The 17205-nt window shown below is 28.6% G+C and overlaps 1 protein-coding gene across 2 annotated transcripts; it reads left to right on the forward strand.

Moving 5' to 3' along the window:
* The first annotated feature begins 2010 nt into the window (after positions 1-2010).
* LOC137830409 (uncharacterized protein At2g38710) lies at positions 2011-7578 on the forward strand. 2 transcript variants are annotated; one of them, XM_068637728.1, is made up of 5 exons: positions 2011-2396; positions 3110-3229; positions 3379-3493; positions 5053-5167; positions 7180-7578. In XM_068637728.1, the coding sequence occupies exons 1-5, from the start codon at positions 2293-2295 to the stop codon at positions 7380-7382; spliced, it is 657 nt and encodes a 218-aa protein (XP_068493829.1). In that variant the 5' UTR covers positions 2011-2292; the 3' UTR covers positions 7383-7578. The 2 variants fall into 2 exon arrangements, with proteins under 2 accessions (XP_068493829.1, XP_068493830.1); XM_068637729.1 differs by having other exon boundaries at positions 5074-5167.
* Positions 7579-17205: the final 9627 nt, after the last annotated feature.

The raw sequence follows: 17205 nt of genomic DNA on the forward strand, positions 1-17205 counted from the left end.
TGAAAAAAGACTTCCAGATTACATAATCCGGAAACTAATTACAAATTTAAAAAAATGACTTCCGGATTATGTAATCCGAAATATTACATAGGGGCATTTTTGGAAATACGAAAATCTATGGAGGTGAGAGAAGAAGGTATGGAGGTGTAGGAAGAAGTAGCCTTTTTTATGTCAGGACCACTTCTTTCTAAAAAGCCTGGGCTTTCACTCGGCCTAGTAGTTTTATTATTTGTGACCCCTGTTTTTATTTATAAACTCACAGCTTTCATTTTTGCTATATAAAATTGTAATTTTGGCAGTACACCCAAATAAACTCTGAATATCTGATAACAAGTATCATCTTTTATTCAATACCTTCTTTTCAAAAAAGTTGAAGAAAACATGTTTGAATAATATTTACACAAATAATAATATTAATTTATAATTTACACTTTCTCCACATCATTCGTAAAACAGTATTATATATTTTTCAATCAATATAAACAATAAAAACCATAAAATATGAAAAAAATTAAAAATATCAAATATAATTAACTATCGATTTCGATTTTGATACTATTAAGAATCAAACAAAAATACACATTAAGAAAATCTTCATCTATTGTCAATAGATGAAGATAAGTAATTATCGAGTTCCGTGATTTAAGTATAACACCTTCCCTTCAATTTCTTAAATTCAAGTAATCATTGATATTTTCATTATTTATTTTTAGCTAGCATTCATTAATCTTTTAATCTCACTCGAGTTTTTTCCCTAAATATTTGTGCATGGAAATTTCTCTTCAATTGAACCCAATTGTATATTTAACGCAAGAGTAAAATAGTCTATGAGTTTTTAGATTTTTAATTTATTTTATTTTATTTTTTTTGTAATTTCTTATATTAGGTTGTTAACTATTTCTATATTTTATAATTACACAGTTTTATGGAAATTGTTTTTATTAGTGTATTGACCTAGTAGTTTCGGTCCATAATATATAAACATGCTTATGTTGACTTTTGTAGAAGTTAAATCTCATTTTGTGAAATTGAGTTTTTTGCTTTGTGAGAGAAATTCTATCTAAGTTATTGACTAGAAAATTTGAATTCTTATCTTTTAATTTATGTGAAATAAGTAAAAACATTTCTTAAGGATTTTATACCCTCTTGACAACTCTCTTGAAACTTTTTTTTTCCAGAAATAGCAAATGAAACACAGTAGACTAAAATACTTATATAAATAGTATTTGAAGAAGAATCTAAGGAAGATGGAGAAAAAAACATGAAATAAATAAATAAATACAAGAAACATGACAAGAAAATAATAAAAAGTTGCTTCCAGAGGTATTTACAAGAGGAGGATAAAAATTAAAAAAACATTATAGCTTCTAAATTTTAGACATTATAAAATATTTTAGTAATATAAAAGAATATTTTATAATATCTTAGAATTTAAGGTGTGAATGGTTAAAAAGGACACATTCACAATAATAACTTTCTTAAAAAAGTTATCTCCAAGTATATGTAATGATTTTGACTACTTCACATGTTATTTCAAAGTATAAAAGAAAATAAGAAGTTACATGAAGAATTTCTACCTTCAAATGTCATGTACTTTTAAAACTACTTCTGCATGTCACTTTCAAGTACAAGTACATGTAAATGTTTCACATGTATTTTTCTTAATCCATATGATAATGAAGATTAAAAAATAAACTTTGTATAATGGTAGGATTAGTGAGAATTAATATTATAATTAGCTTAATTAAGCTTGTATTTAGCATGTGTCATCATTATTTTACATTTATAAGATTTTTTCTTGTGTTCACTTAAACTCAATTTTAAAAGTTTAGAATAAATTATATAATTATCAATAAGTTTAATTTATCTCCTAAACACACACCTGAATGATTGAATGCAAATTAAATATATGAGACAACTTTGAGAATCTATAAGAAAGTTTTACTCTTATCTTAATTCTTATGCAAATTAATGTATACAAGTAAGAACCCAACATAATTAAGTTCACTTGATGAGGAGTGTTGAAAATTGGATTAAACTTGCCAACCTTATAAATAATTTTGAATAATTTTAGCCCCAAAAGTTAGAAATGTTGAATATTTTTTGATTAATTTATTTAAAGTGCTGGTTGCTTGCAAGGAAGAAAACGGAAGAGAGAAAAAGGAAAACTTTCTTTCATTCTCTCTGTGAAGTTTATTTCATCAAGACCTAAATTCCTGACACCCACCGATAATTGATTTCAATTACATAACAACGAATCAAGAAGACTCTTTACAGAGAAATACACAGAAAATGGTGTCGGCGAACCAGGAGATGGTTGTTTTCTGCTTCGACACCCTCGTCGCTCACTACAACAACCAGGAACCTCCTCCTCCTGCTTTCGATCAGGCTCACCAGTAATTTTTCTCTCTTTTTATTTTTATTTTTTATATATAACTTTTAATTTTTCTTTATTCAACTTTTTTCTGTAAATGGGAAGAAATCTGTTTGGTAATTGTGCTGGCTTTTTTTTATGAGATGGGTTACTGTTTAAATTTTGTGATGATCGCAAAAGTTTTTTAATTTTTGCTCGAATAAGTGATTCTGCCATGGGAATATGCTCAAAGAAGGTCATAAGTTTTCTATAGGCACTTACAAGAGAAGAAAATAAGGTGAAATGAATTGAGTTTTTATTAAGTTGAAATCAATTCACGCACCTATGGGAGGAGTTTGATAAGATAACTGCTTTAAAAGTTAAGTGCATAGGTTGGTTTTAACTTGTGAGAGAAATTCACTTGATTTTTTTTCTATTGTTTCTAGAGGAGTTTATCCAAACAGAACTTAATTACAAATGGGATTTGGAAATGGAGGAAGAAATTTCGTCTTTGGTTTAAAGAAAGAAAAAAATTGTTTTCTGTTTAGTTAAGTCATAATTTATACCTGAGCTGTGTTATGGAAAAGGATATTTTACTAGATGGACTCAGTTAGGAAATTTCTTTGCCTTGAAAGGGATTAATATCTGATTTTTGATCGGGGATATTCTTTTGCAAAAAAAATAAATTCTACTTGTGAGTTGACATTATGATATGATATGATCTCCTTGTTTGAAGCAACTGTGTTTTGTTTTTAGTCCATTGTTTGTTACATGGAAGAAAGTTGTGAATGGAGGAGATCCTCGACTTCGAGGATGCATTGGAACTCTGGAAGCACGCAGCTTGATCAATGGGCTCAAAGATTATGCACTGACCAGGTTTGTTGATGTTATAGGGTATCTTCTGTTTTGTTGACGCGCAAATGCCACTTGCTTGCATTTATTTGAACTAATCATGTTGTTCCTCATACTTGCATTATTAATACATTACTTATGTGTCTGTGTTCTGTGTTTGCAACATCTTGCAGTGCCCTCAGGGACCGAAGGTTTCCACCCATACAGGCTAATGAGTTGCCGTTATTGGAGTGTACAGTGTCTCTTCTTACTGACTATGAAGCTGCTAAAAATTACCTAGATTGGGAGGTATGTGCTGATTTGATTTCTGGGTTATTGATGGCATAACGCAACTGTAGATAAGTTTTACCCTGTGGCCACATTTTCTAATACTGTTAATTTGGTCTTATAAACTCTGACATAAAAAGTTGATTAATAATTTGAAGTAGATGGGAAACCTATAAAGAATGATGTAATATCATTCAAATGAGATTACTAATGTTGACATGTTAAATATTGTGCTCTTCATTACTCCGATGCCATGAATGGTTTCCTTTATCAGCAACAGAGGATCTTCTATAAAAGCAAAGTCTACCTCTACTTAGCTCTAATGATTTTATTTTGCTACAATCTATGATAGGAAACAGTATGTGCGAATAAGGGAAGGAAAGCGAGAGAGAACTAGCAAGAAATATTCAGAGAGAATTTGAGATTTCAATTACTGTAAAATTTATGGATTGAATTGACTTAACAGTGAAAATAGAATTACATTATATTTATATTAGGAGTTAGGAAACTAACTGTATAACTTAACCAAATGGCTGTAATGACAACCTAGCTAACTAATTTAGTTTAAGTCTGGTAACAAACTTTAATAACTATTACTCGAGTATAAGAGAAACTGAGAAATGAAAATAAACTTGTAGAAGATGAAACTGTTCTATATTCTTACATAATATAGTACACATATACCTAGCTAGCTGCTGACTCTGCAGTTTGTTATTGAGAGGTTAATTATGTATTGTAACTACCTGACTAACTAATTACCTAATAACCAAATGTGGATACAACAGAAAGTAATTCTATATATTGCCAGTAGTTACTCTAATATTCCTGTCACACTCAAGGAGAATGAAGTCGTGAAAATTGGTTTGAGGCCCTAAGTTTGTCATGTAACTCACATAGTGAGAAACATCAATAACTTATTTGAGCTGTTATTTGAGATTGGATTCATGTTGATAACCATCACTTGGACATCAAACAAGTCTAGTTCCATGTGTACCTCTAATGTATCTCTAAGGATACAATTTGCCACCTTCCAATTGTTCTCTAGGGCTGTTAAAGAATTACCGTGCTCATGCCCATAGTTAATCTGTTGTCTTATGCGAGTGGCATATTGCAAGGAACCTACAGTGGACTTTGCGTTTGTTATCTTCCATGTTTGCCTTGATGAATAGGTGATGAATATGCTTGTCTTAAAAGAGCAACGCGGCACCGTTGGAGAGGTGCTTGACCTCAATACCTTAGTAGTCTGGCAACACTGCACTAGTGTAAACTCATTCTGAACTTTAAAACATGGTAAAGATTATTTTTACATTCGTGTTCTTGAAGAAAAGTAGTTCACTAATTCTATTAACACTTAGATTGCATTTTATTTATTTTCTCGGATTCTATGGATGATGATATATACTGTTAGCTTGTTCTATCAATGTTGTGGAGCTAAATCAGTTGTTTACTTAGTTTTTTAATTGATGACGTTCAGTCTTTGAATGTAGAATACTGACTTGCTAGATAATGTAGAATTTTAAGTTATATAAAATATTAATTCTATGACACTGTTGTATTTATACTGTCTTTTGCACTTTTAGACTGCATCAGTTTGTTTGCAGATAGAAAAGCATGGTATAATTATTGAATTTTCCGATCCTGTCTATTGCACAAGGCGAAGTGCCACATACCTGCCTGAAGTGGCTGCCAATGAAGGTAACTTTTGTTCTCTATTGAATATTGTTTTACATTTTGGAAATGACATCTGAGTCACGAAATTGAAATGCCACAAATAAAAGTTGTCACGTGTTCCTTCCTCTACACCTGACTCCCTAAAATTTATTAGAGAGAAAGTTCATGATAAGGAGGAAAGCTTATACCCTATAACAGAATAAGTTAGAAAGAACTAAATAATTATAACAGCACAAGCTACCAAATACTACCTGAAATGGTAACTCCTAAAATTCTTGTACCATAGCAACTTGAGGGCTTAGAGGAACAGTTCCTATCTACCCTGAATGGATACGCAACGCCAATTGTGTATACTACATTTTAAAATTAATCTAATGGTTTGCGTTTAACTGAATCTAGTGAATTATTGCATGTCTCAATTTGTATTGCTTGGGTTTACTGCCAATAATATGTTAAGCAGAGAGACTCCTCTAACCAAATTCTAAAAGAGTGAACAACCACAGATTGCCCAAAAATTTCACCTCATTCTTACCATAAGCCGTTATTGTTGATAATCAAAAGCTACTTCAAAGTAAAACATCCAATGTTAACCAAATACCCAAAACAATTATGAGAAGGCACCGTATTGTGTAAATTACTTGCCCTTCTTCTGTAACTGTTCATTCAAGTAATTAATACTGTAAACATTTTTAACCTTTCATGCCCAATTTTTAGAAAATATTTTTTTATTTTATTTGCTATCACATTTTTTCAAAAACAAAGGATAATTGTACTAAGGTTTATAAATAATAGTTTTATGATTAAATTAAAATAATATCAAGTTTGTGATTAAAGAATTAGATTGGTGGTTTTTTACTTGATAAAAAATCTATTTACAAACCTTATGATTAATACAAAAATAATTTTTTTCATAAATTGCATTTTCATCCAAATCACCTAAAAATATATGATTAGTGTTCATCCAAATCACATGAAAATATATGGCTGTGTTTGAATATAAAAAAAAACTAACATACAGTTGGAGGCTCCTCTCTATCCGAAGGTATGAGAGAGGTTATGTTTGGTTCGAATCCATGACCAACTGGTCACCAAATGTGATAATATGGGTAAATATTTCTGTCAAATTTAAGTAATACTCTATTCTAAAACTCTCCTGCATGTTAAAGTTCATTATGCTTTATACCCCTCAGAAAAAAAAATAAAATAATATAATTTGAGAATGTAGAATGGAGGGAGTAGGATGATTATTTGGAACAATCATGGGGCCAGATGATACTTTGGGAATGATGAGTGGCAACATGATGACAGTGGAGAAGATTGAAACACTAGAAAAATGCATGCTGGAGATGTCATGGTGTTAGGAAAAGCTAATGAAGAAGATGGCCAGAATAGAGAATATGGCTGAATGCCTGAAAGAGGCTAAACTTGCGGAAATTGAACAAGGCAGAAGGGTAAAAAAATGGATTGACATGATAGGAGTTAAAGCTGATTTGAATGAAGAATTAAAACGTAAAAGTAGTACACCAAATTTTGGGAGCTCAACAGTGGAGTAGTAACAAGACTAGTTGGTATATAAGCTTTGACACAAGGTGGAAATTATGGTGTTCTAGGTAATGAATGAAGCACTAAATTGGTATGATATATATTATGTCTTCATAAAACCTAGACCAATAAATTTATACTAATCATATTAGGGAAGTGAACTTATCTTAAAGAACAACCCAAGAAGCCATTAGGAAACTTATCTTAAAGAAGCACCCAAGAAGCCATTAGATATTTTTGGATATTTCCATATATTCTATAGACAATTGGATCCATAATGACATTTCATGTGAGTAACTAAGGTTGTTGCACTTGTAACATTTTAATCTACATAATTTCGGCTTAGTCTTGTTTCTTATATTTTTGCTAACTGCATGGTGATCTTGTAACCATTGTCTTCTGGAATTCCTCGAACACAATTTTTTGTGAATTTCATTAATTTATGGTGGAAGTGAACATGCATTCCTTGCTTTTCTTCTTTGCTTCGGTTTCAGGTTGGACAAAAATAGAGGCCATTGATTCTTTGATACGTAAATCAGGGTACAATGGTCCAATAACCGATGAACTTAGGAAGGATTTACAGCTAACCAGATACCAAAGCACCTTATTTACCATGAACTATAGGGAATACGTCTCCTATGTGAAGGAGAGAAGAGGTGAAGCTCCTATTCTTGCAGCAGCTAAATCACCTAACTAATCAATTCTGCAGCTAAACTTTGTAGAGGCTGCGTAATATATTTGCTAAAAAAGAATTCTATTTTCAATAGAATTAACAAATAAAAAAGAGAAAACCCACTTGCCAAGGGTTGGAATCAATGTTTGTCTAACCCTAATTACTGAAGTGATTGGTGCAACTTTTCTATACTCTTCAAATTTGTGTGATTTTGTACTCAGTTCCTGTGAATGCCCTCTATCACTCAATTCAGCAGTTTATGAAACTTCTGTACTGTTGAACTGTTTTCTGTCACTCTTATTGATAACAGGAATTTCAATATTTCTCCTATGTTGACAAATATATTTGAAAACCCTTGAAACTAGTTCTTGCATTTTACTGAAATATATCAAAATTAGGGACTAGAATGATGAATATTTAGTATCTCAGGACTTATATGTTTTTATTACTTTTGAGACAACTTAGGTGGGGGAGAGTATGTTTTAAGTTTCTTCAGTTTTCCGTACATACCGTACGGATTTCTGCTAATTTTTTGAATAATATAATATATCTTTGCCTTTCGAAAAAAATAGAAACTAATCTATTTACAAAAATATAAAAATGGTAGTAATTATTTTCACAGAAAATAAAAAAATTTGTAATGACTAATATTTTTTTAATAAATTCTAAAACCAAAAACAGTATATACAAAAAAACACCACAGATATTTATAAAGAGTGGATTTTACAATATTACTGATGTAGAAAGTTCTATATATTCAATTTGTTTAATCATTATGTGTTGTTACTATAATCCTTTTTTTATTATTAAGCAATTCAAATGTAGTGTCTATTATTATTCTAATAGTCTTTGGCTGCAATCCAACACTCTTAAAAGATAATAATAAGGAGCCACAGTTAACTTCATAAATATAAACAATAAAAGATTATGAAATAACAAGTGTTGATAAAGTTTCTATATAACTGAAAAAGTCTTTTAATGGCTCTTAAATTAGTTTTTGGATCTGAGTATGTTTTAATACAATTTTTTTGAAAGGAGAAACTAACATTCAAGTTCTTCGAAAAAAAATAAACAATGATTAACAAAGTTGAAGACAATTTTTATTAATAATATAGTTATCATACATATATCATTATGTTATTTTATAAATAAAAAGAGTTTATTAAAGAATAGAAAGGATAAAAGATGTGGCCCAAGATTTAGACGAGTGGAGTAAAACATATAAATCAATCCAAATGAAAGAAAAATCCAACATATGTCAACCTTATTAATCCACATGGACCACGCAAAACTCCTTTTTCCCACAAGATCCTTTAAAATTGTTTAAAATAACACTAAACAAAATTATTAAATAAAAATTAATTTTAGAAATTAAAATAATTAATTATTATATTAATTAAATTAAAGATGATTTTACAAAATTAAAAAAATTATTAATATTTAAAATAATGTGTGTTATTAATAAAAAATTATAAAGTAGGTTATTTAATAATTATTTATCAAGATTTTAATTACTAATTATTTTATATTTTAAATTAATCTCTATTAGTATTTTTTAGAAACTTATTTTATATTTTAAATTAATTTTTATTAGTATTTTAGAAACTATTTTAGAAAAAACCTGAAAAAAAGACTATATCTTAACAACCTTATTATCAAGAAACCAATTGTAAGAAAATTATTTGAAAACTTATTAATAAGTAAAAGATTTTAAAATACTAATTGATTCCTTTATACAACTTATTTTTGTTTGTTATTAATGTACTGTTATCCAATGCCAGATTCTAATATATAAAAGAACAAATCCTTTAACAAATATCATTTAATTAATACAAACTCATAGTCTTTATTGGATAATTTTACTTTTTTATCATGAAAAAAATATAAATAAATATGGTCCACTTAAGAGACAGATCAACCCTAATACACAGCATAATGAAGGGCATATCACAAACCCTACCAAAACACACTCCAATAAAGTGTTTACATCTACCTACCAAACAAACAATTCCAACCAAACCGTCAAATTAATAAAACTTAAAGACTTACTATTTAAAACCAAAAAAAAAAACATCCTCAATAACACAAGAAAGACCATCCAACTGGCCTAAAACAGTCGCAAGCTTTTAATAAAAAAATACATACCAGATGATAAACTTTATATAATATATATTATAATTATTAAGATGCACTTACTTTTAATTAAAATATTTTCAAAATATATTTTGAAAGAAACTAAAATTATAATCTGCTAATATTTTTCTTTAAAAATATTCTGAAATGTCTCTATTGGAAGCTTTACCTGCAGAAAAGTAGGAAGCAGTGTGATGGTCACGGGTATAACAGCAATGTTCTTGAATGAAATAATAATATTCCGAAGCACAGTGATTACAAGTTTTGTCAACAATAACAATTTAGGAAGTTTCTTACACTTTAATATTTATCTCTCTCACCACTGAATATAACAAGGAGTTACCAGATTCAGAAAATATACGTAAAGTGTTTATGAGCCACACTTGATTAGTGGTGACAAATGGTGATAAGTAAGTAGAAATTGTTCATGATTTGATCGTGATCGTTCATGATGTGATGGAGACTAGATATTTACTCACAATTACTTCTTTTATATAAATAACAATGCAAAAACAAAACATTGTATCAACAATCATATAACGTGTAGTCTAACTCTAACACATGTTTTCATTCTTCTATAACTTCATTTTCAGTGTAACTTATAATCTTGATTAATGATAAAATTATATCTGTTTAATTAAATTAGGTCATCGATAAATATATGTTGCAAAATTTATTTTAGAAGGTTCATAAATTTTAAGGATTCAAATTAACCAACAAAGCTCACAAGATTAATTAAAAGTAAAATTAATATCATTCACTGTCAGAAAATTAATTTTATAGACAAAATAATTAGTTACGATTGAATTAAATATTATTTTTGAGATTAAAAAATTATTAATATTTAAAAATAATTTTTAGTATTAATAAATAGTTTCTAAATTAATATCTAATAAACTATCAATTATTTAAATTGAAGTTCACAGTTAAAATTAAAAACTTAATAGTTAATTATATATCAATTTTTTTTTATCAATAATAGAAATTATTTTATATATTAATAATTTTTTTAATTTTTTATAACAACTAATTATTTTTATCTCTAAAATTAGTTTTTATTTAATATTTTTTTAATGATCAACCAACAGAAATATCTGTGAAAAATCTTATAAATTTGATGATATCACTACAAGAAAATCATGAAATAAAAATCAATTTTTAGAACCAAAATAATTAGTTACAATAATAACTAAATTAGAGACAATTTTAGAAACTAAAAATAAATTTGGTTTTTAAATTAGTTTCTATTATTGTTAAATAGTTTTTAAATTGGTATTTAATTAGCGACCAAAGTTTTAACTACCAATTATTTAGACAAGACAGTATATAGTTATACATTGTTCTTCTAAGGTTTGAGGTGTTCTTTTTTATTTTATTTTCAACAATTTAAAATCATAGTGTCTTTTTATTTGCAATAATTAGTATTATATTTAGTAAAATTAATAATAATAAGAATAAGCATAAAGATAAGACAGTCGTACAAAATGTAGGTTACAGTATAACAAAAAAATAATTCAGTCGTAGGTGAGTGCTTATAAATCACATATATGAACCTTTGTTCACCCACCAAAACTCCTTCCACTTTCTTTCTTCACAGAAAAACACAGAAAATTCATCACAGAAACCCACAGAATCATCAAGAAGGAAGCAGCATCACTCTGAGAGATGAAGAACACAGTCACAGACTGTTGCATTGGCCATCTCTTTGACCCTTTTAGGTCATTTGCACAGAGATGTACTAAACTGGCTAAGGAGCAAAGGGCCAGATTCTACATCTTCAGAAAGTGTGTTGCAATGCTTGTTTGCTGGCAAGATTCTGCAGCTGATGACCTTTGAAAATGGAAAATATAAATATTCATTACAGAGACACAGACATAATTTTCCCATCATCATAATACTTATGTATGTATAATCATTCTGATGCAACTGAAATAATAACTCAGTTGGAATGAATCAGAGTATTCTATTCAATATATCAAGCTTTTTTAGGTATTTTCTTCTCTTTTTCTGCTTTTCTCTCACCCTTATCAAATTTATATACAAAATATAAAATTATAAAAAAAACCATTGTCTTGTGTAAAAAATAGTGATTGCTAGGGTTTGGTTTTTTGTTTATTGTTATCTGAGAAATTGAATGGATTTGGTGGTGGTGTTTGTTCATACTGGTTTTGCTAAGGTCCACTAATTTCAAATTTAGTTTAGAAAGAAATGGGAATGGATTCAAAGTATTTGCGCACCGGCAATCATAGTACGTTCTCCAGGTACAGGAATAAAAATAAATTCTGAAAGAGAAATAAATCAATATTTCTGGCATAATTAGTTTTTGTTATAATAAATATATATGTATTCAAAATCATCTTTGGACATTTCACTTCTAGAAAAATACAAAAAAAAGTGAAGATTTTTTTTTGAAAAATACATTCAAATGAAATTTCAAAAGATTAAATCATACAATTAGTAACAAATAATCTTTTTTATAAAATTATAAAATTTTCAGACAACTAATCACAAAAATATTAGGATTTATCTGTCCATCTTGCATAGACTCATCCTGCGCTTGGTTCACAAACTCTCAACTAGGTTAGTCAATTTCACCTAATGAACGAGAAATCCACCTAATGAACGCGATTTCTCTGTCCTGTCTCACATGAGGGTCAACCTGTATATATGCAGGTCAGTTCATGTACAATTTTTTTAAAAATATTTGTTACTAAAAAATTAAATATAAAATAATTTAATCAAAATATTTATTACTTTTTCATTATTACTGAAAAATTAAATAAAAAATTGAACCTAAGTTTATTACTGATATAAAACACTTTTGTTTCATTTCAAAACATAGTCAAAATTAAAGTAATAGTTTTATGAGATTAGTGTGAAACTTGTTATCATCACTTTATGGTCAGAAAAGGTGCTTTTGAACTTTTTGTCCCCACGACTTCAAGTATTCATATCCACTTCGAGAATTAAAAAGAACTGTACAATCTAGTTAGAAATTACTATAATGGGAAAATATAAGAAGCACAACTCAATATTCAAAATTAAAATAATTAATTATTTTCTATTCTCGTTTTTAATTCAGTTTCATTTCTTTCCTTTTCAGATAAATTATATTTATGATTTTCATAAAATGTTCGAGAATGATTTTTTTTTTAAACTAAATGAAAACGTAACTGTTTTTAATTTTTTAAACAAGTGAACTATATAATATAATAAAAATGATAAATAATCAGTTTAATATAACACATAGTGTTTTTTTTAAGTACAATAAGAAAAAAGCAAGTAAAAAAATAATAATTTGGTTAGTTTTGTTTAAACTGGTTGAAAGTAATTGAACAAATCTTTCGTGCTTGATAATTCTCACGTGTATTTATTAAAGAAAAAAAATAATGTTAATACACAATTAATTTGAATAAAATATTTTATTTTTAGTTTTGTAATTAAATTTTTTAATAATAGAACAAATGTTTAATCTTTAATAATGGTTACATGTATTTATTAAAGAAAAAATTAAGTTAATATGCAATTAGTTTGAATGTAGCCTTTACTTTTAGTTTTGTAATTAGAATTCTTAATGACTTCTTGAATGCTAATTACGTATTAAGGTTGATTTTTTTAATAGATTCGCATGACAGGAACTAAAATCAAACGCATACACAATCAGCTTAGTTTGGGATTCAAATAAAATTAATGAAATTTAAATTTTTATTCTAAAAATATTATTTTTTTATTGTTCTAAAAATAAAATACGTCAACAGTACTTGTTGTATGAACAGATTATTTGTCCTAATAAAAATATAAGTAATTTTCAATTTATATTTATTCATTATTTTACTTTTAAAATACGTAACTAAAAAATATTTACTAGAAATTAAAAGTTAAATATTTTTTATATATAAAGGCTATGCAAATGAAAATATCACTATGAAATTTCAACTAAGTTGCCACCCAAAGTTCAAGAATCACTTCTGAATATAAACAAAGTATTATTATAAAAAGAAACAAAGGAGAAATACAATAAAACCATACTAAATTCCATGTAAATCAACAAAATCTAAATTCTCATAAAATTGTACCTATTTTTAAAGAAAACATTTTAAACATATCATAACCCTATTACAATGAAACAGGTTATGTATGTACATAATCTAAAAAAAAAAAAACAGAATATCATCAAAATCGTATACATCAATTTTTTATATATCAAAATCATTTTCACCTTTACAACTTAAAAATTGTTATCGCATCAAATGTACACATTACACAAAACCAAACTTAAAAAAAACAAAAACACAATAAACCTAAAACAACTTCAAATAAGTTTATCATAATCCAACTATAATAGCAACTTTGAACACAAAAAAAAAACAACCTCCAAGAATATATATTGTTGGTGATAGAAACTAAAAGCTGCAAAATTTACCTTGTCCATGCATCTTCTATGAATTCATTTCCCATCTATCAATATAGAAAAACTCATTTGAATCCATTACAAGTTAATTATGCTATATATTTATTCTAATAAACTTGGATCAACAAAGTCAACCAAATCACCTTAAGGTTGTTAAGCAAATAGAAGGTTTTCTAACCATGATGGGGTTATTTTTTTTGTTTTTACCAAAATGGGGTTCGTTTAAAAAAAATTACAAATTTAGGCAAGTCGTGTCTAATTGGGACGACTTCATACGCAGAAGTCGTCCCAATTAGGCACGACTTCTGCCATGTCATATTAAAGTCGTGCTAACTTGGTACGACTTCTGCCCTGTCATACTGAAGTCGTGCCAACTTGGCACGACTTCTGCCCTGTCATTCTTTTATAATTCATAATTAATATAAAAAAATTAAAGAAATTAAATTCAATAACTTACATAGGTGTCACTAACATGATCATCTACCTATTTTTTGTCTTTCTTGGTGTGTGTGACGAAAAATAACTCACCGAGTTTCATAAGTCGACCATATTTACATTCTAACAAAAATGTATGTATTTAAAAAATATTATATTTTGAATTACATAATTTAACAACAAATAAATAAATTTACATAATTTAACAACATACAAATAAATTTACAGAAATAATGAGTAGTACTTACTAAGCTAGATGTTAGTGAGATTTGAAAAACGGTTTGGATTGCGGTAGTTAGTGAGATTTGGAAACATAGGAATAACGTCATTTTCAAATGGGGTGGTTGATGGTTTAAAACTGTTGGTTTTGGTTCAATTAAAGACATGATATTGGGTTACTTCCAAGTCACCCTCGGTTACTTTCTCTTATTCTGATTGGTGCCTTGATCCTTTGGCTCTTGTATGAGATTGGTTAAGTGATGTAGTTTAGTCAGACACTTCTAGGGTTGGTTGTGTAGTTTGTGAGGTTTGGTAGATTATGTATAAGGGTTAGATCATCCCTGAAGTGATTCATATTTAATTTATTGTTTATTGCTGATAAACTAAGTGAGATGTAATAAACTAAGTGAGATGTAATATTTATGTAGAATTTTCAAAAAGTTGAGTTCACTACTCCAACTTAAAATGAATAATGATTGACTTTCTTTTGAGATGATTTTTCTTTTAAACTGTTGGGTATACCATTAGTTTAGAATATCAATTGATGCTTGTTAACCAATCCAAAGATTAGTCTCCTATACCCTAACTTTGTTCAGCATAGAACAAAGGCCCTTTCTAACTTTTGCCTTGTAGAAATTTTGAATTTCTAATTCATCACGAGCTGTCCACTTAACTCTAGTATGTAAAAATCAAGGCAAAAAGAGATAAACACATTGCACTTCGTTCCTATGAATTTTTATTTTAAAGGAGTTGAAGAGAAAATTGAAGAGATTACAATTTATTATAAGGCAGAAAGAAATGCTTAATCTGAATGTGGGTAAAGAAGTCAATATGACACACAAGACTCCAACCTCATCTGTAATGAAAGCATGTGATGTGTACGGAAGGGATAATGATAAAGACTCCTTAGTTGATTTGGTGTTGAATCATGATGAGAAAATAGGTGTTATTCCCATTGTTGGAATGGGAGGAATTGGAAAAACCACCTAACTCAATTGATATACAATGATCAAAGAGAGTGCAAAAGGAGTTTGGTCTCAAAGCTTGGATGCTATAACATGGAAGTATGATTATTGTAACTACTCCTGGTGGTTATGTTGCATCCATCATGCAAACTGTTTTACTCTGTAATCTCAGTAAGTTGTCCAATGATTCAATGAAGATTCCTGGAATTTATGTTGAAAACATGCCTTTGATTAAGGTGATTCAAGTTTACAATTGCATCAAAGTTCAGACAAAGTTGGGAGAGAAATAGTGAGGAAGTGCAAAGGGGTTGCCTTTGGCTGTGAAGACACTTGCAAGACTTTTGAGGTCTAAAAGTGATAGACAAGAATGGTGCAAAGTATTGGACAGTGAGATATGGGAATTGCAAGATTCTGAGAGTAAAATTCTGCAGGTTTTGAGATTAAGCTACCATTATCTCCCATCACATTTGAAGAGATGTTTTGCTTATTGTGCAATTTTACCAAAAAATGAATTTGAAAAGGAGAAGCTGGTTTTGTTGTGGATGTCAGAGGGTTTTCTCCAACAATCCAAAAGACATAGAAGAATTGAAGAAGTTGGAAATGAGTACTTTTGTGAACTAGTATCTAGATCATTCTTCCAGCAATCAAGGCGTGGCAGGTCATGGTTTTTAATGCATCCCCTTGTAAATGATTTGGATCAATTTGTGTCAAAAACATTTTCTATCAGAATGGAATGTAGCAATTCTATTGAAATCACATAAAGAACTAGTCATTTGTGACACATTATTGCAGATAGTTCCTCATAAGTAAACTTGAAAGATGTTATCAAAACAAATTGCTTATCCACTTTTCTACAAATAAGGCAAATAGGTACCTCCATTGACTTGTTCAACAACATGCCAAATGATTTGTTAACAAAGTTAAAGAGCTTAAGGGTGTTATCTTTGGTAGGTACACCAAATTATTATATATTGCTATTTCATAGAGAGGTTTAGGAAGATTTGATTTCTTCTTGCTTTCAACTGCCTGTGCTTTTTACCTATTGGAGATGCTTTATGTGATTATATGATTATACTCTTACAAGTATTACTAAAGGGGAATAAAACTTCAAGAATAACTCTTTTAGTGCCTCCAAAAATCATAAACTATTTTCACTCTCTTTCAACTTCAAAATCCTCCTAATATTTTAAGGGAGGGGTTTTAGCTCCCTTGGCTCAATGTTTGAGCCAACGAGTTAAGATTAAAACCCATTGTTAGTAATAGAACCATTTTTTAACCTCCATTGGTGGTTTTCACATTCAAAATAGATGGTGGAAATAAGTCTAGGAGTTTGACCTATTTATTAAAAAAGTTAAGTCTAACTTTTTAAAAACTTTTTTAAAGTAAAATGGTTAGGCTGACTTAAAAAAAAGTTTATTACACCTACAACCTGATTTATAGTTAATTTTGAAGTTAAAAGTTGAAAAAAAAGAATGGTGGTAAGTTTGTAAAAATAACAAAGATTGATGCTTAGTTTGAAGGCTTCAAGATCTGATGACTAAGATTAATACCAAGACTATCTTGGGTATTGAATACATGTAAAAGTTATTTTTGAGATCTTTACTATTACATATATTGGATGTTTTTTTAATAGAGAAGTTCTCAAAATACACTTTTAGTTTTGTATTCAATCATCATAATAGCG

This window comes from Phaseolus vulgaris, chromosome 7 (assembly GCF_000499845.2).
Source record: "Phaseolus vulgaris cultivar G19833 chromosome 7, P. vulgaris v2.0, whole genome shotgun sequence".
NCBI classification, from domain to species: domain Eukaryota; kingdom Viridiplantae; phylum Streptophyta; class Magnoliopsida; order Fabales; family Fabaceae; genus Phaseolus; species Phaseolus vulgaris.